This window comes from Acaromyces ingoldii, assembly GCF_003144295.1.
Source record: "Acaromyces ingoldii strain MCA 4198 unplaced genomic scaffold FA10scaffold_5, whole genome shotgun sequence".
NCBI lineage: Eukaryota > Fungi > Basidiomycota > Exobasidiomycetes > Exobasidiales > Cryptobasidiaceae > Acaromyces > Acaromyces ingoldii.
Window position 1 is genome coordinate 1,621,404 of NW_020290251.1, and position 21,084 is coordinate 1,642,487.

General features: G+C 59.5%; 17 protein-coding genes across 17 annotated transcripts; 8 read left to right on the forward strand and 9 right to left on the reverse strand.

Moving 5' to 3' along the window:
• Positions 1 to 301: 301 nt before the first annotated feature.
• Positions 302 to 1,639, forward strand: FA10DRAFT_233001 (protein prenylyltransferase; the record flags this gene model as incomplete). The annotated part of the gene is made up of 6 exons (XM_025518929.1): positions 302 to 372; positions 448 to 598; positions 685 to 828; positions 898 to 1,040; positions 1,151 to 1,379; positions 1,460 to 1,639. 6 exons carry the CDS (start codon positions 302 to 304, stop codon positions 1,637 to 1,639), a joined length of 918 nt encoding a protein of 305 aa, XP_025375875.1.
• On the reverse strand, positions 1,586 to 2,410 carry FA10DRAFT_268844 (putative APT1-adenine phosphoribosyltransferase). Its single transcript, XM_025522501.1, has 2 exons — positions 1,815 to 2,410; positions 1,586 to 1,743 (listed from the first exon to the last, which is right to left on the reverse strand). Exons 1-2 carry the CDS (start codon positions 2,372 to 2,374, stop codon positions 1,725 to 1,727), a joined length of 579 nt encoding a protein of 192 aa, XP_025375876.1. The 5' UTR covers positions 2,375 to 2,410; the 3' UTR covers positions 1,586 to 1,724.
• A 261-nt stretch (positions 2,411 to 2,671) lies between these two features.
• On the forward strand, positions 2,672 to 3,861 carry FA10DRAFT_272940 (UPF0016-domain-containing protein; the record flags this gene model as incomplete). The annotated part of the gene is made up of 4 exons (XM_025523149.1): positions 2,672 to 2,800; positions 2,867 to 3,478; positions 3,574 to 3,679; positions 3,758 to 3,861. 4 exons carry the CDS (start codon positions 2,672 to 2,674, stop codon positions 3,859 to 3,861), a joined length of 951 nt encoding a protein of 316 aa, XP_025375877.1.
• A 255-nt stretch (positions 3,862 to 4,116) lies between these two features.
• FA10DRAFT_268846 (translation initiation factor 6) lies at positions 4,117 to 5,328 on the forward strand. The gene is made up of 4 exons (XM_025522502.1): positions 4,117 to 4,592; positions 4,665 to 4,758; positions 4,855 to 5,060; positions 5,147 to 5,328. Exons 1-4 carry the CDS (start codon positions 4,259 to 4,261, stop codon positions 5,248 to 5,250), a joined length of 738 nt encoding a protein of 245 aa, XP_025375878.1. The 5' UTR covers positions 4,117 to 4,258; the 3' UTR covers positions 5,251 to 5,328.
• Positions 5,329 to 5,409: 81 nt separating this feature from the next.
• Positions 5,410 to 6,299, forward strand: FA10DRAFT_268847 (hypothetical protein). The gene has a single exon (XM_025522503.1). The coding sequence runs from the start codon at positions 5,443 to 5,445 to the stop codon at positions 5,929 to 5,931; it is 489 nt and encodes a 162-aa protein (XP_025375879.1). The 5' UTR covers positions 5,410 to 5,442; the 3' UTR covers positions 5,932 to 6,299.
• Positions 5,979 to 6,564, reverse strand: FA10DRAFT_170766 (hypothetical protein). Its single transcript, XM_025518214.1, has 2 exons — positions 6,562 to 6,564; positions 5,979 to 6,471 (listed from the first exon to the last, which is right to left on the reverse strand). The coding sequence occupies exon 2, from the start codon at positions 6,284 to 6,286 to the stop codon at positions 6,026 to 6,028; it is 261 nt and encodes an 86-aa protein (XP_025375880.1). The 5' UTR covers positions 6,287 to 6,471; positions 6,562 to 6,564; the 3' UTR covers positions 5,979 to 6,025.
• Positions 6,565 to 7,044: 480 nt separating this feature from the next.
• On the reverse strand, positions 7,045 to 7,594 carry FA10DRAFT_288210 (hypothetical protein; the record flags this gene model as incomplete). Its single annotated transcript, XM_025524188.1, has 2 exons — positions 7,045 to 7,194; positions 7,277 to 7,594. 2 exons carry the CDS (start codon positions 7,592 to 7,594, stop codon positions 7,045 to 7,047), a joined length of 468 nt encoding a protein of 155 aa, XP_025375881.1.
• A 663-nt stretch (positions 7,595 to 8,257) lies between these two features.
• Positions 8,258 to 8,839, forward strand: FA10DRAFT_223224 (hypothetical protein; the record flags this gene model as incomplete). Its single annotated transcript, XM_025518575.1, has 2 exons — positions 8,258 to 8,473; positions 8,693 to 8,839. Coding segments are annotated over 2 exons (363 nt in total), but the record flags the coding sequence as incomplete, so codon positions are not given.
• A 133-nt stretch (positions 8,840 to 8,972) lies between these two features.
• FA10DRAFT_268850 (Prp18-domain-containing protein) lies at positions 8,973 to 10,484 on the reverse strand. The gene is made up of 2 exons (XM_025522504.1): positions 9,444 to 10,484; positions 8,973 to 9,372 (listed from the first exon to the last, which is right to left on the reverse strand). The coding sequence occupies exons 1-2, from the start codon at positions 10,416 to 10,418 to the stop codon at positions 9,073 to 9,075; spliced, it is 1,275 nt and encodes a 424-aa protein (XP_025375883.1). The 5' UTR covers positions 10,419 to 10,484; the 3' UTR covers positions 8,973 to 9,072.
• A 91-nt stretch (positions 10,485 to 10,575) lies between these two features.
• On the forward strand, positions 10,576 to 12,754 carry FA10DRAFT_268851 (hypothetical protein). Its single transcript, XM_025522505.1, has one exon. It carries the CDS (start codon positions 10,609 to 10,611, stop codon positions 12,337 to 12,339), a length of 1,731 nt encoding a protein of 576 aa, XP_025375884.1. The 5' UTR covers positions 10,576 to 10,608; the 3' UTR covers positions 12,340 to 12,754.
• On the reverse strand, positions 12,693 to 13,307 carry FA10DRAFT_268852 (ubiquitin-related modifier 1). The gene is made up of 3 exons (XM_025522506.1): positions 13,237 to 13,307; positions 12,999 to 13,163; positions 12,693 to 12,925 (listed from the first exon to the last, which is right to left on the reverse strand). The coding sequence occupies exons 1-3, from the start codon at positions 13,272 to 13,274 to the stop codon at positions 12,808 to 12,810; spliced, it is 321 nt and encodes a 106-aa protein (XP_025375885.1). The 5' UTR covers positions 13,275 to 13,307; the 3' UTR covers positions 12,693 to 12,807.
• Positions 13,308 to 13,313: 6 nt separating this feature from the next.
• FA10DRAFT_255022 (putative peptidyl-prolyl cis-trans isomerase) lies at positions 13,314 to 14,495 on the reverse strand. The gene is made up of 7 exons (XM_025519749.1): positions 14,300 to 14,495; positions 14,193 to 14,234; positions 13,948 to 14,128; positions 13,819 to 13,851; positions 13,644 to 13,752; positions 13,534 to 13,572; positions 13,314 to 13,450 (listed from the first exon to the last, which is right to left on the reverse strand). The coding sequence occupies exons 1-7, from the start codon at positions 14,440 to 14,442 to the stop codon at positions 13,434 to 13,436; spliced, it is 564 nt and encodes a 187-aa protein (XP_025375886.1). The 5' UTR covers positions 14,443 to 14,495; the 3' UTR covers positions 13,314 to 13,433.
• An 87-nt stretch (positions 14,496 to 14,582) lies between these two features.
• On the forward strand, positions 14,583 to 15,787 carry FA10DRAFT_268854 (hypothetical protein). Its single transcript, XM_025522507.1, has 5 exons — positions 14,583 to 14,804; positions 14,876 to 14,972; positions 15,070 to 15,200; positions 15,296 to 15,491; positions 15,564 to 15,787. Exons 1-5 carry the CDS (start codon positions 14,599 to 14,601, stop codon positions 15,693 to 15,695), a joined length of 762 nt encoding a protein of 253 aa, XP_025375887.1. The 5' UTR covers positions 14,583 to 14,598; the 3' UTR covers positions 15,696 to 15,787.
• On the reverse strand, positions 15,663 to 16,471 carry FA10DRAFT_171052 (hypothetical protein). The gene is made up of 3 exons (XM_025518216.1): positions 16,284 to 16,471; positions 16,100 to 16,213; positions 15,663 to 15,963 (listed from the first exon to the last, which is right to left on the reverse strand). The coding sequence occupies exons 1-3, from the start codon at positions 16,352 to 16,354 to the stop codon at positions 15,762 to 15,764; spliced, it is 387 nt and encodes a 128-aa protein (XP_025375888.1). The 5' UTR covers positions 16,355 to 16,471; the 3' UTR covers positions 15,663 to 15,761.
• FA10DRAFT_171051 (hypothetical protein) lies at positions 16,472 to 17,626 on the reverse strand. The gene is made up of 3 exons (XM_025518215.1): positions 17,349 to 17,626; positions 17,244 to 17,278; positions 16,472 to 17,155 (listed from the first exon to the last, which is right to left on the reverse strand). The coding sequence occupies exons 1-3, from the start codon at positions 17,443 to 17,445 to the stop codon at positions 16,589 to 16,591; spliced, it is 699 nt and encodes a 232-aa protein (XP_025375889.1). The 5' UTR covers positions 17,446 to 17,626; the 3' UTR covers positions 16,472 to 16,588.
• Positions 17,627 to 17,676: 50 nt separating this feature from the next.
• FA10DRAFT_303624 (hypothetical protein) lies at positions 17,677 to 19,476 on the forward strand (the record flags this gene model as incomplete). The annotated part of the gene is made up of 1 exon (XM_025525259.1): positions 17,677 to 19,476. One exon carries the CDS (start codon positions 17,677 to 17,679, stop codon positions 19,474 to 19,476), a length of 1,800 nt encoding a protein of 599 aa, XP_025375890.1.
• Positions 19,471 to 20,965, reverse strand: FA10DRAFT_268856 (histidinol-phosphate aminotransferase). Its single transcript, XM_025522508.1, has 2 exons — positions 20,387 to 20,965; positions 19,471 to 20,298 (listed from the first exon to the last, which is right to left on the reverse strand). Exons 1-2 carry the CDS (start codon positions 20,918 to 20,920, stop codon positions 19,540 to 19,542), a joined length of 1,293 nt encoding a protein of 430 aa, XP_025375891.1. The 5' UTR covers positions 20,921 to 20,965; the 3' UTR covers positions 19,471 to 19,539.
• Positions 20,966 to 21,084: the final 119 nt, after the last annotated feature.

Sequence of the window (21,084 nt, forward strand, 5' to 3'; positions counted from 1 at the left end):
TGAGTAGTGAAGAGCTTCTAGCGGTGTACTGTCAGTGTATGTTTTTCAGATCGTGGCCTGCACATGTGGCTGTCAGATCGGCGGCTAGCTAACGGCCACGAGAGCGCAGATCATGGCTTGCCCTTTTGCGCCCATTTGCGAGATCGAGCGGATTTGAGCAAGCGACAGCAGGAAGCGCGCCCTTTCGAATTTCACGTGATATACTCAGATGTTGCATGGCGAGACGAATTATACCGGTAGTGCTTTGGGAAGACGGTCGGTAACCACACTCTCCAGTTGACGGGCTGTCGGAGAGAGAACGATGGCATCGACGGCAAGCAGCAGCAAGACATCGGCATCGCAAGCGATAGAGTGGCTCGCACAACAGAGGAGGTGAGAGTGCCGTGTGCGCGCTTGGTGGCTGCAATCTCTGGATAGCGTGGCTGATCGGGGGAAATGGGCGACCAGACGACCGGACAGGCAGTCGGCCAAAGTTGTCGAGTACGGCACTCTGGTACTCGAGGGCGGCCATGTCAAGGCGCTCAAGGACGATGTTTGGGCCTTTCTAGAGCAGGTCGGCATCGCTGCGCTCGATCTTGGCAAGTTCGATCTGGCCCAAGTGAGTTGTGCTATCGTGGCTGCCGTGTCTCCTTTTTTCCCTGCGCGCCTGTCTCGCTGACCCCAGCGTCGCTCTTTTCCATGAAGCTCTGCGTGGCTAGGCTCAATACGAGGTTTCCTGACTCAGCAAGAGTGACAGCTATGCAGGGAATGCTCCTCGAGGCGCGCGGCGAGGCGAGCAAGGCACTCAAGCTCTACGAAGACGTCCTGGCACAGGACAAGACAAACCTGGTAAGTCTCTCTGGCCCTCTCTTTCTGTTCAGCGACAGTATTGCTGAAGTACGTATGGGGCATGGAAAGACGATCGTCAAACGCCAGATCGCCGTGCTCAAGTCATTGGATCGGCAAAAGGCTATCGAGGCCCTTGTCGCCTACCTCGACACGTACTACGCCGACCCGGAAGGTTGGCAGGAGATGGCAGCATTGTACTCGGAATTGCAGATGTGAGATTCCGAAGTGGGGAAGTTCTCTCAAGGCTGAAAGGCTGAGTAGGGAGGAAAGCTGACAAAAGTCTCTCCTCTTTTCCCTGCGACGACGACGACGACGGCAACAGGCACCAACAAGCCGCTTTCACACTTGAGGAGCTTCTCGTCATTGTCCCACACAACTCCTTCTTCGTGTTGCAGTACGCAGAGACACTTTACACGCTAGCCAGGCTGCCTGAAGCCTACAAGGCTTACCTCCGCGTCCTTGAAATGTGCGGCGTCGATGTCTCTTCCACGGGCGGGCAGGGCGGACTCAAGTCTGGGCCCTGGGTCCGAGCCCTGTGGGGCCTAAAGCTGGTAGGTGTCAAGCACACACTCCTTCACAATGCGGTCATTCTAAGCTCGTCTCTCTTTCGTCCCAACAGGTGTCGAAGAAGCTGCAGGAGGCACCGTCATCGGCAGTAGTGGCAGCGTCGGCGGCAGGAAGCTTAGAGGTCAAGGTCGAGCAGGCCGATGCCATCGATCGCCTCGTCACGGACCTGCTCCTTAATACGGCATACCATGGATCAAGCTTGGGAGCCAAGTCGACACGCGAGGCCGCAAGAAAAATCATGTAATTCTATGGAGATGAAGAGACTCGATACGCCATGGACTGGCACTGCCCAGTACCACCTAGTCGACTGAATAGATAGATCCTACCCATTAGTCGATGTCGATCATGCTGAGGTGGGCAAACATGAACGAGCGGGTCAGTGTACATTTCGGATAACATACATGTGCATTGGAACACACCTGTAGGATGGCCCATCGAGCTTGTCCGTGCCCTTGAGAAAGGGGATGGCGACCACGAAGAGATACTCGACTGTGGTGGACCCTAGCTTCTTGACGAGCTCACCCGCCGCCTTTGCCGATCCACCAGTAGCGATGAGGTCGTCGACTACGAGGACGTTAGATCCGGGCTTGAGCGAGCTCGTCTGCATCTCAAAGATGTCCTGGCCATACTCCTTTTCGTAGATTGCCTGCTGGCATTCGCCGGGGAGCTTGCCCTGCTTGCGGACGGGCACGAAGCCAGCGCCAAGCCGCATGGCCAAGATGGGTCCAAGAAGGAAGCCTCTCGCATCCAGCCCGACGACATAGTCAATCTTCGCGCCCTTTTTCTGCGCGGCCAGTGCCGGGATGGTATGGTTGAAGACGTGGTTGACGAGATGGGAGATAAGCATCTCAAACGAAAGAGGGTCACGCAGGACCGGCAGAATGTCGCAGAAGTTGATGCCCGGCTTAGGGTAGTCGGGATAGAACTTGAACTGCGATTTGAGGTGCTGAACGTCGTGCGCCTCCTGTGAGGCTGTCATAGTGGACGGCATGGTTTTGCTTGTCTGATCGTAGCTGTCGGCTAAGTCAACTTTCCGAGTAGAAAATGAAGAAGAACTGCGATGCGACGAGCTTAAATTTTGGTGGAGCACGTGGGCGGGAGGGCATCTACGCTCCAGAGAAGAAGGAACGGACAACCAACAGAGCAACGCGGCACGAACACGGCAACCTGCAACACGCCCAAAACCCTGGGCGGATCGCACTGAATCATAGAAGGCTGGAATGCGGGAGCGGGTAGCGATAGAATTCAAGGAGCACATACGGAACGTATTACAACGATGGACACGGTCCAACCGGTCGATGCTGGCGCTGGCCAGAGCAGGGCCTACCTATCGTTGGTGAGCGCCGTGATCGGAGCGTGGCAGCGCGATCCTAGGGCGGTCTGGAGCAGCTTTTCCATGATTATTGTAAGCAAGCAAGCATCTCTGAGTGCCAACGAAGACGCAAAGACTTACGCGCTGGTCCCCGAAAAGGTGTCGGAGATTGGCGACAAGACATTCCTCATCGCCGCCATCCTCTCGATGCGCCAGTCCCGGCCCGTCGTCTTCCTGGGCGCATTCGCCGCCCTCGCCGTCATGTCGGTCCTCTCTGCCCTGATGGGCGTCATGTTCCCAGCACTCTTACCCCGGAGCTTGACCACATTTGCAGCGGCGGTCCTCTTTGGCGTCTTTGGCGCGCGCATGCTCCTCGACGGCCTCAAGATGACTGGTGATGAGTTGGGCGAGGAATGGGATGAGGCGCAAAAGGAGGTCGACGAGGAGGAAGTTGCCATGGATGGCGGTGGTAGCGCTGGTGCAGCGGGGGGCATGGAGATGCTGCGCATGGAGGAGGGTGCGGGCCAAGGTGCCAACGGCTATCCGAATGTGCTCCCATACCCACCTACGCCTTCGCCGGCTGTTCAGTCATCGCCGTCCTCGTCTACACCAGGGCCAAAGAGCAGCTCGGCGTACAACTTCAAGGATGGCGCGAGAAACCTATGCATGCTCTGCTTCAGCCCCGTCTTTGCTCAAGCCTTTGTCCTAACTTTCCTCGGAGAGTGGGGGGACAGGAGCCAGATCGCCACCATCGCCCTGGCTGCAGCCCATGTGAGTGCCGGCCCCACACAGACAAACTTTCTCGCAGACCCTCAATCTGGCCCTCGCTTACTGAAAATAAATAAATAAACTCGATGTGAGCATAGGACATCTTCCTCGTCTCCTTTGGCACAATTGCCGGCCATGCGCTCTGCACCAGCCTCGCTGTCCTGGGTGGGAGATGGCTGGCCTCTAGGATCAGCGTGAAACATGGTGAGGTCTCCCCGCGCCCTCTTGGCCTCTTCCTCACCCAGATCTCTCGACGGCTGACTTCCGCTGTTGCCGTGCCAGTGACACTGGGAGGCGCGATCCTCTTTCTCCTCTTTGGAATTCTCTACCTCATTGAGTCATTTGCCGAGTTCCGCAATCCGGCGCCGCTGCCGCCATCGCTTTGAGTAGTCATCACGCAGGCCTCTTCTACTACTAGACAGCTTCAGGATCATCAATTCTCTCTCTTCAATGTACGATCTGCAATGTGCTTCTCTGTCGTGCTACCTCAGAGTCAGTCGCAAACGTCGACCTCCGCGGGGGTCGTGTGGATGACGCGAGTCAGGCAATTCGATTCGGCGCGTGGCCAAAATTTCCGACTCCCGGCATATAAAAAACTTGCGTTGCGTCGCTGCTCCCATTGAGAAGATCCTCAAGCGTTCCTCAAGGAGAGCAAGACAAAGAAGAAAAGAAAAAGAGGGAGCAGCAGCAGCAGCAGCGGCGACAGCAGAAACAACAACAGCAAGAGCAAGAGCAAGAGCAAGAGCAGAACAAGTGCAAAACAACAAAAGGGAAACAAAAGGGATGGCTGTTCGTGTCGCATTCGAGAACTCGTCAGAGATCGGCGTCTTCTGCCGCCTCACCAATGCCTACTGCCTCGTCGCCATTGGCGGCAGCACAAACTTCTACAGCACCTTCGATGCCGAGCTGGGCGACGTCATCCCCGTCGTGCACTGCAGCATTGCCGGCACTCGCCTTGTCGGTCGACTGACCGTTGGCAACCGCAACGGCCTCCTTGTCCCGAGCACGACGACGGATCAGGAGCTGCAGCATCTGAGAAATAGCTTGCCGGATAGCGTCGCGATCCAGCGAGTCGACGAGAGACTGTCGGCGCTCGGCAATGTTATCTCCTGCAACGGTGGGTGTTGCTCTCGCCTGACTCTGTACCAATGCGCACATGACTGTTGCTAAGGCGCCGCGTCCCCAACAGACTACGTCGCCGTCGTGCATCCAGACCTTGATCGAGAGACTGAGGAGATCATTGCGGATGTCTTAAAGGTCGAAGTCTTTCGTCAGACTGTCGGGTAAGTGCACCTCTCCCCCCCCCCCCCCTTTCCCTGGCGTCGTCGTATGTCGCATTGCGCCCTTGCTCACCTTGCTTGTATGTATTGCACACACAGGGACAATGTGCTCGTGGGCTCCTACTCTGCTCTGTCAAATCAGGGCTGCCTCGTCCATCCAAAGACGTCGCTGCAAGACCAGGACGAGTTATCTTCGCTGCTCCAGGTGCCACTCGTAGCGGGTACGGTGAACCGAGGCTCGGATCTCGTCGGTGCCGGTCTCGTCGTCAATGACTGGGCGGCCTTTGCTGGGCTCGACAGTACCGGTGCGTGTTTTTCTCTTCTCTTCTCTTTTCTGGTTTCGAGTGCTTTTACAGCTTGCTGACTGAGGGAGCCGTCGTTCCGAATGCAGCCACGGAGCTGAGTGTCGTTGAGGCAGCCTTCAAGATCAGTCAGGGAGGCGCCAGTGGCGTCGTTGACGAGCTCAGAGATGCCCTTGTGGACACGTATGCATAAAATAGTTGATTCGAAACATGGTCTCCTTCGTATTCATCTCGTGTAACAATGGTCATTCATCGTTCATCTTCTCTTGCGTCTCTTTCCTTTCTCTTACTTTATCCAGAATGTCCGAAGAGACGTCTGGACGCGCGTGCCGGCCGACGGAAATTCTTAGACCGTCCACTCCACCAACGGCGAGCGAAAGAAGGCATGGAAGAGGTGGGCTTGCCCTCGCGGGTGCACCAGCTCAACGTCTACTTTCGCAACCCAGAGTACCTTGCCTACCTCCAGGGCCAGTTGCGCGCCTCAAACGTGCTCGACTACTTTGCCACTTCGGAGTTTTACGAGCAAGGGTGCAACAATGCCCTGCTCCGGCAGCAGGGCCTCCAGCTCGACGGCGTCCAAGACGACGCCGAGGCCATGGTACGCCTCGAGGCAGGCCTCAAGAGGCTCGTGGGCATCGAGTACGTCGTGGCCCACGCACGCACACCGGACCTGTTTGTGATTCACAAGCGCCAGCGAAGCGGGCCAGAGGACGTGCGCGTCATCGAGGCCTACTATGTCCTCCACGGCGACATCCGCATGGCTGCCGATCTCTACACGCTCCTAGGCTCCAGGCTGGTGAGTCTGCGGTGTACTAAGATGCAAGAGGGAGACGGGAGAGGGGGGAGAGAAGACAAAGAAAGGAGCAAGCTCTGATCCCATCTTGCCAACAGCTGTCGACACTGTCGAGCCTACAGACGAGCATGGGGCTTGCCAGGCGGGCACAGGAGCGTTTTAGTCCGCGACAAGGTCACGCCTGGAGGGTGCTGGCTGAGAGCGCAGAAAACGGCCAAGAGGAGGAGGGGAGCCACGCGGAAGACGACGCGGTTGGGTCAAAAGAGGGAGGAGCCCTCGTCGACGCCAACGTAGCGGCAATTGCATCGATGGGCGAGGAGGGAGGAGGGTGAAAGAGGAGAAGGTGGGAAAGGAGCGAGAGAAATAGTGGCATACATTCGCTCGCTTCGCTGCTGGGACGCTCATTTCCCCATTGTAATAGTAAAGACAAGGTCATACATCATTTGTAGTCTCGAAGAGCTTCGATTGCGCTCCACTTCGGTCTGGGCTGCTGGTCAATGGGCGTCTGCTCTGCTCCCTGCCTCTCTCTGCTTTCCCGATCACCGGCTCCGTCATCGTCATCATCTCCGAGCAAGACACCCCGGTGGCTACTAGGCCAGTGACAGCTGCAGCCCGCATCGCCTGAAAGTGACTTCATGTGAGCTACGTCACCAGGTCACTCAAGAGAGAGAGAGAGAGAGAAAAAAGGGGGTGAGTGTGAGACGTGCTGACTCACGGGCCTGCCTCCAGTCGAGGACGCTGTCGCAGCTTAGGCAGCACGCGTAGGCGAGGCCTTCGACGACGGCTTCCAGGCATGCCTGCCACATTGTTTCGCAGGGCTATTTCGATGTTGAAGTGGACGCTTTGGCGCGCTTGCAGGACGGCGACGTTGAGGGCCACGGATGCCCTGGTCTCTCATTCGCACTAGTCGTGGACAGCTGATCGCACAGGGCCAGGCTCAGTCAGATCAGTGCCCGGCTCAGCATCAGATCGGTCGATAGGCGTTAGATTAAGTGTGCGCGCGCTGAAGTGGAGCGCCTCTTTGGACTTTTTCTTTTTTTTCTCCCAGACGTGAACAGAAGATGCATCACCACCTGCAGCCATTTTGCAACAGCGGCTGGGGGTAAGGGTGTCTGGTCTATCTGTTTGAACGTATCGCTACTGCTACTACCGCTATTATTGCTACATTGAAAGAACGCTCGCTGAATCCTCTCCTCACAGCTTGCCGGTGAAAAAGAGTCTCAGGCGTTCCCGCATCGTCAGGCTGACGTTTTCGCCCTTCTTGGCGCGGTCGAGCATCCTTGCGAGCCGGACGTAGTACTCTGGATTCGAGGCCGGCCTCAGGACAGGAACAGGAACAGGGTACTGTTTTGATGCAAAATTAGAGAGCTTCTGTCAGCTGCTGCTGCTGCTGCTGCTGTCAAACGGTCTCTTTCACTCCACGCACCCGTTGGCTGGCTGTGCCTTCTCTGATCTGCTGCAAAGCGCTCAGGGCTGCCGTGGCCACGCTCACTTCCTCTTGGACTAGCTCCCTGTACCGAAGCTGCTTGGGGTCGACGCGAGTCTTGACGCCCTGGCTGCTCATGCCGCCCGGCGGGAGCGCGGCGCCCGGCTGCCCCTGGTTCTGCTGCGTCAAGGCACGCTCGGCGGCGGTGATGACCGACTGGCCAAAGTTGGCCTCGGGCCGCAGCGGGTCCTTGGGCCAGAGCGAGCCAATGTGGGAGAGGGACTCGTAGATGGCGCGCGCCGTGCCCGGTTTCGCCATTGTCGTCGTATCTCGATGTCGCGTTGGAGCGTCGGATTGATCAGCAGCCAAACCCTGTCTTCTTTCTTTACCTCATGATTCCGTGCAGTACCGCTCGGAGAAAGAGAGAAAAGAGAGAGCACGTGCATCTGTGGAGCTCACACGGCCACAGAGCTCCGCCCGGCCGTGTGTGCGTGCATTTTTCTTTTAGACTTTTTCCAGCCAGGACCAACTTGCCTTGTTCTTCCACCAAAGACAGAAGGCATGATGGCTTCAACGTCCCGCTCGGCAGCGTCGATGGTGACCCCGTTGCTCGAAGGCTCGCTGCGGACTGGCTCGCGTCGGCTCACGGCTCCGCTGCGCGTTGCAGCGACGCCGACGCCGGCGCTGGCACCCACAACTGGACCGGCGTCAACGATGCCCGGGCGGGGCTTGGCTGCGCCGGCGCTGCTGCTCCGGCGGCCACAGTCTCTCTTGCAGGCTTCGTCGCCAGCGCTCGTGCGCCCGGGTCTGTGGAATCATGGATACGCGACACAGGCCTACACCGATGCGAAACCGGTCTCTCACGCCAAGCCGTCCTCTTCCGCCTCGGCCTCGGTCTCGGCCTCGCCGTCTCAAGCAGCAGCAGAAGAAAGCCAAGCTTCCTCCTCTTCGAAGGCTGTACCAGGGTCTGAGGAGGAGCCGCCGCCAAACAGCGGGATCCGAGCGCGGCTGCGCTTCCTGATGCGCCGCTACGGCTGGTGGGCCCTGGCCGTGTATATGCTCGCCTCCGTCTTCGACTTCAGCCTCGCCTTTGCCAGCATCCACCTGCTGGGCGCCGACCACATTCGCGAGCTCGAGGAAAAGGTGCGGGAGAAGGTGGGGATGGGCAAGCGGGAAATGGAAGACGAGGAGGCGGCAGTCTGGCCTGTGCCTCTGGGCGCGCTGCTCGGCGAGGGTGGTGAAGAGGGAGAGGAGCAGAAGCGAACCAACAACGCCGCCGAGGCCAAGATGGCCCTGGCCAGGATCCGGCCCACCAGCAGTAGTAGCAGCAGCAGCAGTAGTGGCGGTGAAAACGAAGACGTGGCAGCAGAGGCAGCCGCCGCGGCTCCCACCGCCGCTGCCTCAAAGGCCAAGAAGAAAATGGGAGCCGGCTCGGGCACGCTCTGGACCGAGGCCGTGCTGGCCTACACGATCCACAAGACGCTGCTCATGCCCCTGCGGCTCGGCATCACCGCTGCATTCACGCCCCGCTTCGTCAAGTGGATGGTCAAGATGGGCTGGGCACGCAACAACCAGGCCGTGCACCAGGCCGCCTCCAAGGCAAAGGCGGCCAGGGACGCCCGCAAGGCGGCTGCCTCCTCGGCTTGATGCAGTAAACCGCACCTCCTTCTTCTTCTTGTGTGTACATGGTCATCCTGTTCATCATCATCATCATCACCCTTCACCATAATTGCAAAACGCTACTACTGCTACTGTTACAAAGTGCATGCATACATGCACGAAAGATGCACACCGCGTCAGCCCATCAGCATGGCCAGGTTTGTCGGCGGCCACTTGGTCTGGGCAAACGTCATGAGCCGCTTGAGGCTCTGGATGTACTTGCGGCTGACCTCGTCGTTGAGCACATGGGCCACATTGGAGCTGAAGATCTTTTCCCGGCCCGAGCGCTCGTGGATGCCGACCATGGTGACGCCGATGGGCCAGGGCGCGTTGCCAATCGAGAGCTGGAGGTACGAGTCGTTTGCGTGGCGGTATTCGCGCTTCTGCATGTAGTGGACAATCTCGGCGATGCGCATCAGCACGTCGGGCTCCAATTGCTGTGTTTGTTTGGGCAGCACTTTGTCAGCTAAATACATACACTGCCTGAAGAAGGGAGACCCAAGCTCACCCGCTGACGGAGCTTCTTGAAGAGGGGCTTGAGGTACTCTGCCGTCTGCCTCTGTGTCGCCGCCACGAGCTTGCCCTGCGTCGTCGCCTTGACCTCGGCGGGCCGCTGCGAGAGGGCGGCCTCCCAGTCGGTGAGGAGCTGCTTGAGGGTGTAGTAGATGATCGGATACACCTTGTGAATGTCGGTCCGAATCAGGCTGAGATCCAGCAGGCTGTTCATGCCCACGCCGGGCCGCGACTCGCGCTCGTTGTCGACTGAGCGCCCGTCGCCGTCATTGTCCCTCGCATGACCATTAGCATCGGCCTCGTTGGGATTCTTGTTGTTGTTGTCGGCCTCCTTGTCGCTCCGATCCATCCGGCGGCTGCCTCGCTCGAGCTCCTCGAGAGCAATGCCCGACTCGGCGCCTTGGAGTGCCTTCATAAAGTCGTTCTGCCCCACCTTCTGGCCGCGCTCCTCGATGAGCTCGAGGGCGCGGAGCCGCAGACGACGCTCCTTGTCCGACTCTGCAAAGAGGCGAATCGGCTGGCCTTTTGCTCGCAGCCGCTGCACGGCCTCCTGGGGCGAGATGTTGAAGGCTTCCTTACGGGCAGAGCTGATGGCCGAAGCCGCTGCCTCCTCGGCCACGGTGGCAGAGGCAGGAACAGCTGCAGCAGCAGCAGAGGCTGACGAAGAAGCTGAGGCGTTCGTCGTTGGATCTGGCGTTCTCGACCTTGACTTGTGCCGGAGTGCCTCCTCTTTGCGTCGCTTCCGTCTCTTTTCTTCTTGCTCCCTCTCCTCCTCGAGCTCGCGACGGCGGCGCTCTTCCTCCTCCTCTTCGCCCCGCCGCATGTACCTCTTCTCCTTTTCTTCGTTTCCCGTAGGAGCAGCAGCAGCAGAGGCAGTGGCAGAAGAGGCAGGCTGAGGCGATGAGGACGGCGAGCCCGCCTGCGCCTTGCGCTTCTTGCGCGCGGCAATCTCTGCCTTGAGCGCGTCCATCGCTGGGATCTGCCTGCTCCTCTCTTCGGCCTGGTGGTATTTTGTGCCTCAATATTGGTGAGATTGAGTGGAGAAGAAGCAGCAGCTGCCGAAATTCACCTGGCTACATTTCACTTTATTCTCTTTTTTTTTTTTTTTTTTGGTCTTGTTTTGAGTTTTCCAGGCGCGAGAAGCCATCGCAGGTCGAGCGATGCCGTCGTCGTCGTTCAAGCGGCGCACGCCCACGGCGCAGTCGTCGTCGGTAGGAAGCTCAGGGGCTTCTCCCGCTGCTCGTGAGATGAAGCCACCAGATGCGACAGTGGGGCTGAAGCCGGCGCCGTACCCGTCGCTCGTCGCGCACTATTCGACGGGGCTCGCAAGCCTCGACGATGTACTCACCGGGTCGGGCCTGCCATCGAGCAGCGTCCTGCTCCTGTGCCCCGCCCTGGGTCTCGCCAACCCGCTCAAAGAGCTGGCTGCAGGAGGCGCAGAGGATCTCGAGGCGGCCGAGCGCGAAGTCGTCCAGGAGCTCGCCGGCTACGGCATCGCCCAGGGACTCGTCTCGGGCCACCGGAACCTCGTCGTCGCGCCACGCTCGCTCGGCCCGCGTGCATTCGTCCAGCAGCTTCTCCCTGCCATGGCCACATCCTCCAGCTCGACAAAAACTACCACGATGACAACGGAGGCTGGGATGGGAAGTGGAGAAGTCGAGGCGGAAGAAGAGGAGGAAGAGGAAGAGATGAAGATTGCATTTCGGTATGCGCACCGGCCCAAGTTCAAGACGACGGTCAAGGAGCCCCAGCCCCGACCAATGCAGGCGGACAAGGCAAAGGAGATGCCGGCACCGTACCTGTTCAATGCGCCCTTTGATCGGAGCAAACGGTGGACCAGAGAAGCCCTCGACTTGGCCAGGGCAGAGGGCAGCCTTGTCGAGGTCGAGGCAAACGGCCGCTACGACGAGGTACTGAGATGCATCAGCACAGAGCTGTCACAGAAAAGGGCATCGAGGGTGCCCGTCAGGATCCATCTCTTGTCCATCGGGGCCGAGGGCTGGTGCGACGGCCACGCGACGCACGAGCAGCGCCTCTCTGAAGCGAGCCGCTTCCTGTTGCGGCTGCGCAGCCTCGTCAAGACGCTGGCTCTGGGGGAGGAGGGAGTGCCCTGTGTTGCCACAGCCACCATCGCTGCCTCTCTCCTTTGCTCCTCCTCCAGCAGCATGTCCCTTCACAGCAGCAGCAGCAGCAGCAGCAGCAGCAGCACAAGCACAAGCACAAGCACAAGCACCTCATCAAGGAGAACGAGGGCAGCGCAGCGCACGACGCTGCACCTGGCGCGCTTCGCCGATGCGCTTCTCTGTCTCTCCTCATTTTCCCACTCTCCACACCTGGCCCGCGCCTTTCCTTCGTACGGAGGCGCCCTTCATCTGGTCAAGGGCCCTTGTGTCGGCGCCGTGCTCCCACCGGGCGAGTCGCGCAGTGTGCTTCGCGGCGGTCTTGGCGAGGCTGGCGCGGAAAATGATGTGGGATGGCGCCAAAAGAAGCGTGGCCGTGGCGTGGTGATCGAGACGCTGCACGAGGACGTGGATCCAGAGGACCCGGCCGAGGCGGCAAAGAAGAGGATTGCGGACGCGAGCAACAAGGACAAGACCAACAGAGCAGCAACGGCAGTGGCAAAGGACGACATCGAGGAGGCTGCTCGGGGGCTACAGCGCAGGCCTGCTGCTGCTGCTGCTGCTGCTGCTGCCGAGATGAAGGAGTCAAGGCAAACAGAGGAGCCAAACAAGGACGAGAAGAGGAAGCCGGCCATGGGCCTCAGCGGTCTCCGTGCCAGGGGTCTTGAGGCGAGGCAGAGGAAGCAGATCACCGTCGAGATCGAGGGGCCAGGGGCGGGCGAAGATGCAACGAGCAAGAGGAGCAAGGCCGAGTCCCAGGCCGACTGGTGAGTGTGTACCATCAAGCATGTATCAGTAGACAACCGGCAATGCAACGAGCAGAGGACAGCACAGCATACAAGGTGCGATTGGGAAATGCTGCTGCCTGGGAAAGTGACAGATCCGATCAATGAAGACAAGAAGCGGGGCACCAAAAACAGAGCTCCAGGTCGGAGCACACACCGGAAGCTAGTCCCCTTTGCTCGAAGCCTCTCTGAGGATGGAGTGGGGGCGCCGGACTGGCTCCTGACGTGTGTGCGTGTCTTTTAACCCTCCTGGCTGGCCTACACGGTGCCCCAGATCGATTGTGGCTCTCTTCCTCTCACAAAGGCAGGTCTACGTCTCTATCTTCTCACGCTGCAGACCGCCATGCGAATGCAATTTTGTATTGTACAAGAGCCAAACATCCTTGTCTCCTCAAATCGATACATGTTTTATTACTCCGCCCTAGCTCCAGCTTGCCCTTCTCTTCCGTAAAGGCTATCCACCGTGCAAGGTAGAGATGAAGCAGACGTGATCGCCATCCTGCACCTCGTATGCCATTTCTCCCTCGAGTTCCCAGTCTGCATCATTGATCAGCACGAGGATTCCTGGTCGTCTTTGCAAGTTTGGGGGGTTTCGTCTCATGTCAGCGTCCAAGGCAATGCACAAATCAGTGAAAGAGGACTCACACGTTGCCGTCACCTTCGACGAGCATCTCAGGGCGCTCCACGATGAGATCCTTGAGAATGAGGCCGAGGAGGTTCGACATGGTAGCTGCCTTTTCCGATGAAGAGGCGAGCGAGACGACATGCTTCTTCTGCTTCGGCGTCGCCGTCAGCAGCTCCGTGCCTCCCCTGAGATGTCATGCAGTGTCAGTCTAGGTATTCTTCTTCTTGAGAAAGAACAGCACCGGGAACCATGACGCACCCAAACTCGACGGTGACGCTTAGCTTCGAGTCACTCATCGTCGCAGTCGTATGTTGTCAAACAAATTAGAGAGAGAGAGGTAAATGAGTTGGGCGGAGGAAGCCAGGGAAAAATTTAGAGCTCAATAATTAGGTAAGCCTCCGCTTTGACTCTCGTTTCTTCTCATGGTCATCTATCGTACAGGCAGGCACATTTGTTTACATCTCTCCGCATTCTGAAGGGCGAGATCAGGAGTTAGTGGCGCCTCGGCCGGAGTAAGAGTCCAAAGAAGGTTGCTAGAAGCTGATTGAGACCCACCTGCTATTTTTACCTCCATCCTGGGCCGGTTGTTCTGCCCTGTCGATCCATCCAAGTCATGTCCTGTCAGCTGCTGTCCCTGTCTTTCGATAGTCTAAGAGCAAGCGCACCTGTGGGCACATTTTCGATCTTTCTCAAGGTCAGCAGACCGTCTACTACCTTGCCAAAGACGACGTGCTTGCCGTCGAGGTAGGTGCATGGCTGACAGGTGATGAAGAACTGTACGACATTCCATCAGCTGCAAAGAGAAAGAAACGGTATAGGGAGCGAGAGAGGGACACCCACCTGGCACCCATTCGTATTCGGTCCAGAATTGGCCTAGATACCCCCGCTCTCGTCAGCTCTCAACATGTCAAGGGTCCAGAGAGAGGAAGAGAAGAGAAAGAGAAGAGAAAGTAGGGGAATGCGACGCACCATGCTGAGCAGGCCAGGCGCATCGTGGCCAAGCTTGAATGCCTCGTCTTCAAATTGGTCGCCATAGATGCTCTGCTTGCCCGTCCCATCGCCGTTCAGAAAGTCGCCGCCCTGGACCATAAAGTCACGCACGACGCGGTGAAACAGGCAGCCCTTGTATCCGATGGGCGTGTGGTTGATCCTGTCTCCTCGCCCGTTCAGTAAGTAGCTTTCTTTGAGGAAGGCTTGCCGAGCAATCAACTCACCGATGCTCGCCGGTGCAAAGCTGCCGGAAGTTCTCGGCAGTCCTGCAAAGAGCTCCTGTTAGCTTTCATGGCGACAAAGGAGGGGCCGAGAATGCGGGAGAACGTACTTTGGAACAATGTCGCTGAAGAGCTCCATCTTGATGCGCCCCGCCGGCTGCTCGCCCATGGTAATGTCAAAGAAGACGACGGGCCTTCCATTGGTGCCTGCGCCCGGGATGGCGGTGCCGAGCTGAGAGGCATTGGTTGACATGTTCGTTCGTCTGTCTTCTCCCCTCCTCCTTGCTTTTTGAAGATGGTGGTTCGTGCTCAAGGAAAGAAAAGACAGACGCGTCGCAAGACAAAAAGTCAATAAAGTCGAGGCTGGGAGAGAATTTTGGAGCGTGTTGATCTCGACACGACAACGACAATGACATCGCCAGGGCCGGAGGAGGAGGACCCGCAGCGGCTCTCCGACGAAGAGCGCGCAGACGACCTGGTGCGATCGCACCATAAGCCAGCGAGGTCTGCGGCCAAACAACAACAGGCCAAGAGCAGCACCGGCGACAATGTACGGCTGCAGCGCATGTCCGATGCCCTGGACAAGTTCCTGGACCTCATCGACCATCAGGCAACGTGGGTTCCCTCCTTTCTCTTGCCGGTCTATAATAGAAGCTCAGCATACTGAAGAAGATGGTGTCTGTAAGCAAGGAGAATGTCGCGCTTGCGCTCCCACAGATCAAGGAGCAGTACCTCGAGAACCTGCGCGGACAGTTCATCACTGAGCTCAAGGACGTCATCAGGGTGTGTACAGCAGCTCCTTTCTCTCTGTCCATGCTCACTGAGACTGGCGTTCGATGGGTTTGCTCTGCTGCTGCTGCTGCTGCTGCTGCTGCTACAGGCAGAGAAGGACGTGCTGGTGGAACGCTACGGTGTGGCACCGCGCCTCGAGAGCCTGTCGCGCATGTGCGTCGAGGCCGATGCCCGCGCCTCGTCTGGGCGCGAGCCGCGAGAATATGGCGACGCATACAGGTACGTGTCCGTCTCTGTCGCGGGTTCTTACCTCGTTTCTGGCTTCACCGTCTAATAAGGCATCTCCTTCTCCCTGCGCAACACGAATCGACCAGGCCCACGCTGGACATTGCGACTGCGCTCCATGCCAAGTCCATCCCCGCCCAGCGCCGCCGTGTCGCGTCGCTCGAGAGGGAGCTGACCGAGCTGGCGCGCGACAATGATGCCCAGCACACAAGGCTCACGGCGACGCTGCAGCGCACAGAGGAGAGGCGCACAGATGCGAGCACTGCGCTCGACAGGCTTGAACAGGTGCGTGTGCGCGCCCTTTTTACATGCCTACTGTCCCCTTCTTTCATGCTGATGACGGCGACGAGGGTGTAGACCGTCAATGCGCTCACCGATGCGCAGGGGGCATCAGCCACAGGCAGCAGGAACAACAACAACGCCAGCGACGACGACATTAGGAGCGAGGTAGCGGCCTTGTTGGCTGCCCTCGGCCCGAGCAGCAGGTAGCCCGGCTTGTGCATTCACGGCATCAGCGAATCCTTGCGGGAGGATCTCCCTTTGTACAGTATGCTTTCATTCAATGCAGCCAGTGTAGTAGTAATGATAACACTCTTCCTCTTGTTTTCTACTTGAAGTGTCCCTCAGGGCCGCCGCCTCCCCTTGCCACTGCCTTCCTCGTCGTCGTCGTCGTCTGCTTCGATCTGGAAGATGGTGTGGTCGGCCTGGCTGCTCGGCTCGTGCGCTGCTGCTGCTGCTGCCCCTCCTCCTCCAGTCCCTGCCCGTGCTCCTGTCCCTGTTCTTGTGCTCCCCAGATTACTCCTCACGCCCTCGTCGCCGATGTCTGCGCGTTCGCGCTCGCTGGCCTCCATGGCCTCGGCCGCAGCCAGTGCCTGCGTCTCCTCGTCCCTTGCCGTCTGCTCAGCATAGAGGCGCATCTGGACAAAGATGAGGGCGTCGATGGAGAGCTGGAAGATGGCGCACACGGTGAACTGCAGCGGGGAGTGGTTGACGATAAAGTAGATCGTCTGCAATAGCGATTAATCCCACCAGTCAGTCTTGTTCCATGCACGGCGAGGTCTGTAAGCGAATACGCACCTTGAAGAGATCGCCACCGGCCCAGCCGAGGAGGACGCTGGTGCGGAAGCCGGCGAGCGACTTTCGTTCATAGTTTTTCAAGGCCTGTGGGATCGGAAGCGTGCTCTCGAGACCCAGGGCAAAGAAGCCGAGGACGGAGACGTAAGTCTTGAGGCTGCCGAGGAGCAGCTGGAGCAGGCCGAGGAGCAGAGTAAGGACGAGGAGAAAGATGATGTAGCTGTGCGAGGGCATGCGATCAGCTGATTGACAGAGAGACAAGACAGACGGCAAGATGGCGGTGACGACGGGAGCAGCAGCCTGTTTGCTCACCTCGAATAGTGGGGCCATGTCCAGAAGCCAAAGATGCGCGCGCCAGACGAGCCATCGGCCCTGCTTCCGGCGCCGACGGACAGGGCAGCCTTGAGCATCGACTTGGCACGGCGCAGGGATCCACCGCCGTTGCTACTGTTCCCCGCCTCGTCGTCTTCCGTGCTTGCATCACCCTCGAGGGCGAGCGTGGGAGGCGGCGGGAGATTGAGCGAGAGCAGCGGCGAATACCGGCCCCGACTGCCACCGAACCCTAGCGCCGAGTCAAGCAGGCCGTGTCCACCGCGGCTACTCTGGTCCTGATTGCTTGCTCCCGTCGTTACTGGCTCGGGTTGGGGCGCGCGTACGTCCGAGGGAGAGGCCGGGGTGACGGTGAAGCTGAACGAAGGTGGCTGGCCCTGCGCTGAACGGGCATCGGAGGGCGCAGCGGTAAAGGCCGATGAGGCATAGGAGCCGGGACGGTAGCGGATGCAGAGCCAGAGCAGATAGAGCTGGGCTGCAATCATGAGGAGCGACTGGAGCAGGAGCGCAAACTCAAAGTGCTCGCCAAACCAGAAGAAGCACCGCTGTGTGTGTATGCGCACCGAGTTTAGTCTAGCGTCTTCTGGAGAAGAGAAAGGGAAGAGGTAGCTTGGGTCAAGCAAGCCTACTCACGCAGATGTTGGCGATGAGGAGGATTGCGCTCACGTCTGTTTTTGCACTCGAGTCAATCAGCGTCTGCACTCGGGCCTCGGGCGTGACTGAAAGACGTGAGCTCACCCTTGCTAAAGCCCTCTGCGTTGCGCTTCTTTGCGATGCTCCACGCCTGGTCCGCATACACCAGCGGCGCCCCAATGGCTGTGAGATGGATGGCCATACGTATCAGTCAGCCTTCTTGCTGCTTCTGGTGATGAGAGACAACACGCACCCATGGCAATGGCGGCAACCGTCGAGAGGGAGCCCATCTTCTATCAGGTCTTCGCCGTCGCACGTCGGGCTGTCTGTTCGTTGTTCAGTGACGGAAAGCGCGAAACATGAAATTTAGAGCTCGGCACAGATTTGTTGCGCGCGCTCCTCCACCACTGGCGCGCGCGCGCTCGAGACCCCGATGCAGCAGCTCAGGGTCAGGCACAGCAGCAACGGTGACGGGGGCCGCTCGGCGCAGCGCCGCTCTGTAAAGGAGGCCGTGGAGGTGGGCGAGGGCAGAGAAGAGGGCGGCGGCCTCTTTGTCTGGCTGCTCGCCTTTCGCGCACTCGTCAGCCTCGCCACTTCTCGCGCCGCCTTTGCGCCCGACGAGCACTGGCAGAGCCTCGAGGTGGCCCACCGCATCGCCTTTGGCTATGGCTATCAGACGTGGGAGTGGCGCGACAAACGCACCGCAGCCTCGGCCTGGTCCGATGGCCCAATCAGGACGGTGCTGTACCCAGCCCTGTTTGTGCCCGTCTACGTCGTGCTCAAGTGGACCGCGCTCGACGATGCCACCCTGCTCCTCTCGCTCGCTCCTGGCCTCGTCCAGGCTGTCTTTGCGGCCATTGGCGATCTGTACACGTTCAAGCTGGCGCGCAAGGTGCTGCCGCATGACGACGAGGCGGCCTGGACCACGCTCCTGGCCAATCTCCTCTCCCTCTACACCCTGCACACAGCCACGCGCACCCTCTCCAACTCCCTCGAGGCCACGCTGACTGTCGTCGCACTCTACTACTTTCCCCTGCGTGACACTGGGTCTACTGCGTCCTCGCTGCGCATCTCCCTCGTCCTCTTTGCGCTCGCTGCAGCACTCCGGCCGTCCAACGTTGCCCTCTCGCTGCCCCTCGTTGTTGTCCTCCTCGCCCGCCTCGTCCGCTCCGGCTCGCACAGTCGTGTGGTCGAGCTCGGCGCCTCGTCCTTGGCCGCCGCCCTCCTCGTCTCAATCGTCCTCCTGATTGCCGACTCGGCCTTCTATGGCCGGTCCACCTTCACGCCACTGGCCTTTCTGCGCAGAAACGTGCTCGAGGGCATCTCGCTCTTCTACGGCGCCTCGCCCTTCCACTTCTACCTCACCTCGGGCCTGCCCCTCGTCTGCTTCACCACCCTTCCCTGGACGCTCCTTGGCTTTTGGCAGGCACTCAACGGAGGCGACAGCAGCAGCGGCAGCCCAACCAAGAACAACGAGAGCCTGGCCACGCTGGCTCGCGTCACTCTCCTCTTCGTCGCAGGCATGAGCCTGTTGGGCCACAAGGAGCAGCGCTTCCTCCAGCCCGTCGTGCCTCTGCTCCATCTCTTTGAGGGGCTTGCGCTCTACCAATCTGACGAGCCTCACCCACGAAGAGAAGAGAAGAAGAAGAAGAATAGCAACGACCACGATGCCAAGACTCCACCACCCCAGCGCCTGCTGCGGTCGCTCGCACGCCTGAGACGACGCCAGCCGTGGGCCTACGCCGCCCTGCTCGCCCATCTCATCCCCGCCGCATACCTCTTTGCACACGGCGGCGGCACCACGCGCGTCATGGAGCACCTCTCTCGCCGCGACGACGTCACTGCTGCTGCTGCGCATGGACAGCTCGGCGTGCTCATGCCCTGCCACTCGACACCGTGGCAGTCGCACCTCCACGCGCCCCACCTCAGCGCCTGGTTCATCACTTGCGAGCCCCCGCTGGCGGGCCAGGACCTCGCAACGTACGAGGACGAGTCAGACGTCTTCTACAAGGACCCCTCTGCCTTTCTCGTGGCTGACGACCAACGCATACAGGCGACAAGCCACCTCGTTGTCTTTGAGTCCCTGCTCGACGATGACCGTGTCCACCGCCAACTCTCTGAACAGGGCTTCGTGGTGCACAAGACCTTTTGGAACAGCCTCTGGCACCCCGACAGCCGCCGGCGGGGCAGGGTGCTGCTGCTGCAGCGCAAGGACTGGACTGGCAGCACTTAGCTCTCTCTATGCGTGTACATTGATACTCTCTAATCTAATCATGATGATGATAATGACACCACACTAGGACCACTTTCCATCGCTGAGCAGCTGCCGCATGAGCTCAATCACCCGCAGATTCTCCTCCTCTGTGCCGACGGTGATGCGCAGGCAGCCGTCGCAGCCCAGGTCCTTTGACCGGTTCCTCACCACCACCTGTCGCTCCTCGGCCATGCGCTTGTACACGGTCCCCGACAGCGGCCCGCTCGGCCTGCCGGCGTCGTCGAGGAGCTGGACGAGGACAAAATTGGCCTCGTTGGCGCCCAAGATGGGCCCCACGGCCCGGATGCCCTCCTTTTCCCGCAAGTCGTTGAGCGCAGCGACGAGCCAGGCGCGGTGCGAGATCAGCGTCCGCACATTCTCGCGCATCTTCGACAGGCCCTCGGCCGTCAGGGCGAGCGACGCCAGGTGGGCGGTGGGTACGCCAATGTTGTAGGGCGCCTTTGTGTTGTTGAGGATCTGGACGAGGGCCGGCTGTGCATAGGCGATGCCCAACCGGATCGCTGCGAGGCCATAGGCCTTGCTCAGCGTCTGCGTTACGACGACGTTCTTGTACGACTTTGTCAACTCCACGGCCGAGACGGCCTGCGTCCGCTTGCCCATGCGAATCTCTTCCTCGGCAAAATCGATGTAGGCCTCGTCGACGACGACGAGGCCGTGCCACTGCTCAAAGTTGAGGATCCGCTCCATATCGCCCAAGTCCAGCAGCGTGCCCGTCGGATTGCCTGGAGAGCACAGAAAGACGAGCTTGATGCTTGGGTCTGCGGCCAGCGTGGCGAGTACCTGCACGGTCGGTGAATCGGGCGGTCAGTCAGTCAGTCAGTAGTTTGCAGCCAGCCCGGAAAGTCATCAAGCCGCAAGGACAACGCACCTTTTCGACATCGAGGCTGAATGCGCCCCCCTCGGTCTTCAACGGCACCTCCACCACCTCGAGGTCATTGACGGCCGCGCAGACGCCATACATGCCGTACGTGGGAGGGCAGATGAGGATCTTGTCCTTCTGCGGCCTGCACGACACACGTTGGATCAGGTCGAGGACCTCGTCGGACCCGACGCCGAGAAAGACGTGGGACTCCGAGGGCAGGCCCCGCAGCTTGGCCAGCGTCGGCTTGATGCCGTACAGCGATGGGTCCGGGTATCTGTGCAGCGGCAATGCGTGGTCGAGCAGCTCCGAAGCATCGCCGTGAGACGCGGCCGCCGCTGCTGAGCCAGTCGGGACCGAGTGACCGAGGCTGTTCTCGTTTGCATCGAGGAGGATGCCCTCCTGGTAGTCATCGCGCGCGCACCGGTATGGCTTCAGCGAGAGGATGTTTGGCCGGATCACTTGTTCGAGGTGAAAGTGGGCGGGCTTGAGCGAGGCGACTGTCGCGGCATCAGACGCGCTCACGCCGTTGACTGTGGTCATGTCTGCGCTGGTACCAAAAGATAGAAAGAAAGGGAAAGAGGGGGGAGAAGTTGGGAAGAGAGTGAGAAGAAACGGGGTGCAGATCAGAATGAGTCAACGTCCGCGTCGAAAAATGCTTATTTGGCTGCTTCGCCACGCGAGAAGTGGAGCAGCGCCCAGCCCAG

Bases quoted from the DNA above. Each gene is read 5' to 3' on its own strand.
- FA10DRAFT_268852 (XM_025522506.1), bottom strand. From the start codon at position 13,274: ATGAGTGACTCGAAGCTAAGCGTCACCGTCGAGTTTGG. The intron at 13,164-13,236 runs GTGCGTCATGGT...ATGACATCTCAG, and splicing joins AGCGTCACCGTCGAGTTTGG to GGGAGGCACGGAGCTGCTGA. The intron at 12,926-12,998 runs GTGAGTCCTCTT...AAACTTGCAAAG, and splicing joins GTCGAAGGTGACGGCAACGT to ACGACCAGGAATCCTCGTGC.
- FA10DRAFT_171051 (XM_025518215.1), bottom strand. From the start codon at position 17,445: ATGGCCATCCATCTCACAGCCATTGGGGCGCCGCTGGTGTATGCGGAC. The intron at 17,279-17,348 runs GTGAGCTCACGT...GTGCAAAAACAG, and splicing joins CGCAGAGGGCTTTAGCAAGG to ACGTGAGCGCAATCCTCCTC. The intron at 17,156-17,243 runs GTGAGTAGGCTT...ATACACACACAG, and splicing joins TCCTCATCGCCAACATCTGC to CGGTGCTTCTTCTGGTTTGG.
- FA10DRAFT_268844 (XM_025522501.1), bottom strand. From the start codon at position 2,374: ATGACAGCCTCACAGGAGGCGCACGACGTTCAGCACCTCAAATCGCAG.
- FA10DRAFT_268854 (XM_025522507.1), top strand. From the start codon at position 14,599: ATGACATCGCCAGGGCCGGAGGAGGAGGACCCGCAGCGGCTCTCCGAC. The intron at 14,973-15,069 runs GTGTGTACAGCA...CTGCTGCTACAG, and splicing joins AGCTCAAGGACGTCATCAGG to GCAGAGAAGGACGTGCTGGT. The intron at 15,492-15,563 runs GTGCGTGTGCGC...ACGAGGGTGTAG, and splicing joins CGCTCGACAGGCTTGAACAG to ACCGTCAATGCGCTCACCGA.
- FA10DRAFT_268856 (XM_025522508.1), bottom strand. From the start codon at position 20,920: ATGACCACAGTCAACGGCGTGAGCGCGTCTGATGCCGCGACAGTCGCC. The intron at 20,299-20,386 runs GTGCGTTGTCCT...CCGACCGTGCAG, and splicing joins TCAGCCTCGATGTCGAAAAG to GTACTCGCCACGCTGGCCGC.
- FA10DRAFT_170766 (XM_025518214.1), bottom strand. From the start codon at position 6,286: ATGACCTTGTCTTTACTATTACAATGGGGAAATGAGCGTCCCAGCAGC.
- FA10DRAFT_268850 (XM_025522504.1), bottom strand. From the start codon at position 10,418: ATGGACGCGCTCAAGGCAGAGATTGCCGCGCGCAAGAAGCGCAAGGCG. The intron at 9,373-9,443 runs GTGAGCTTGGGT...AAACAAACACAG, and splicing joins TCAAGAAGCTCCGTCAGCGG to CAATTGGAGCCCGACGTGCT.
- FA10DRAFT_268846 (XM_025522502.1), top strand. From the start codon at position 4,259: ATGGCTGTTCGTGTCGCATTCGAGAACTCGTCAGAGATCGGCGTCTTC. The intron at 4,759-4,854 runs GTAAGTGCACCT...TTGCACACACAG, and splicing joins GTCTTTCGTCAGACTGTCGG to GGACAATGTGCTCGTGGGCT. The intron at 5,061-5,146 runs GTGCGTGTTTTT...TTCCGAATGCAG, and splicing joins TGCTGGGCTCGACAGTACCG to CCACGGAGCTGAGTGTCGTT.
- FA10DRAFT_268847 (XM_025522503.1), top strand. From the start codon at position 5,443: ATGGAAGAGGTGGGCTTGCCCTCGCGGGTGCACCAGCTCAACGTCTAC.
- FA10DRAFT_255022 (XM_025519749.1), bottom strand. From the start codon at position 14,442: ATGTCAACCAATGCCTCTCAGCTCGGCACCGCCATCCCGGGCGCAGGC. The intron at 13,852-13,947 runs GTGCGTCGCATT...GGGGGTATCTAG, and splicing joins CGCCTGGCCTGCTCAGCATG to GCCAATTCTGGACCGAATAC. The intron at 13,573-13,643 runs GTGCGCTTGCTC...ATGGATCGACAG, and splicing joins GATCGAAAATGTGCCCACAG to GGCAGAACAACCGGCCCAGG.
- FA10DRAFT_171052 (XM_025518216.1), bottom strand. From the start codon at position 16,354: ATGAACGAAAGTCGCTCGCCGGCTTCCGCACCAGCGTCCTCCTCGGCT. The intron at 16,214-16,283 runs GTGCGTATTCGC...TCGCTATTGCAG, and splicing joins CCGGTGGCGATCTCTTCAAG to ACGATCTACTTTATCGTCAA. The intron at 15,964-16,099 runs GCAAGGGACGAG...GAGCACGGGCAG, and splicing joins GCCTCTATGCTGAGCAGACG to GGACTGGAGGAGGAGGGGCA.
- FA10DRAFT_268851 (XM_025522505.1), top strand. From the start codon at position 10,609: ATGCCGTCGTCGTCGTTCAAGCGGCGCACGCCCACGGCGCAGTCGTCG.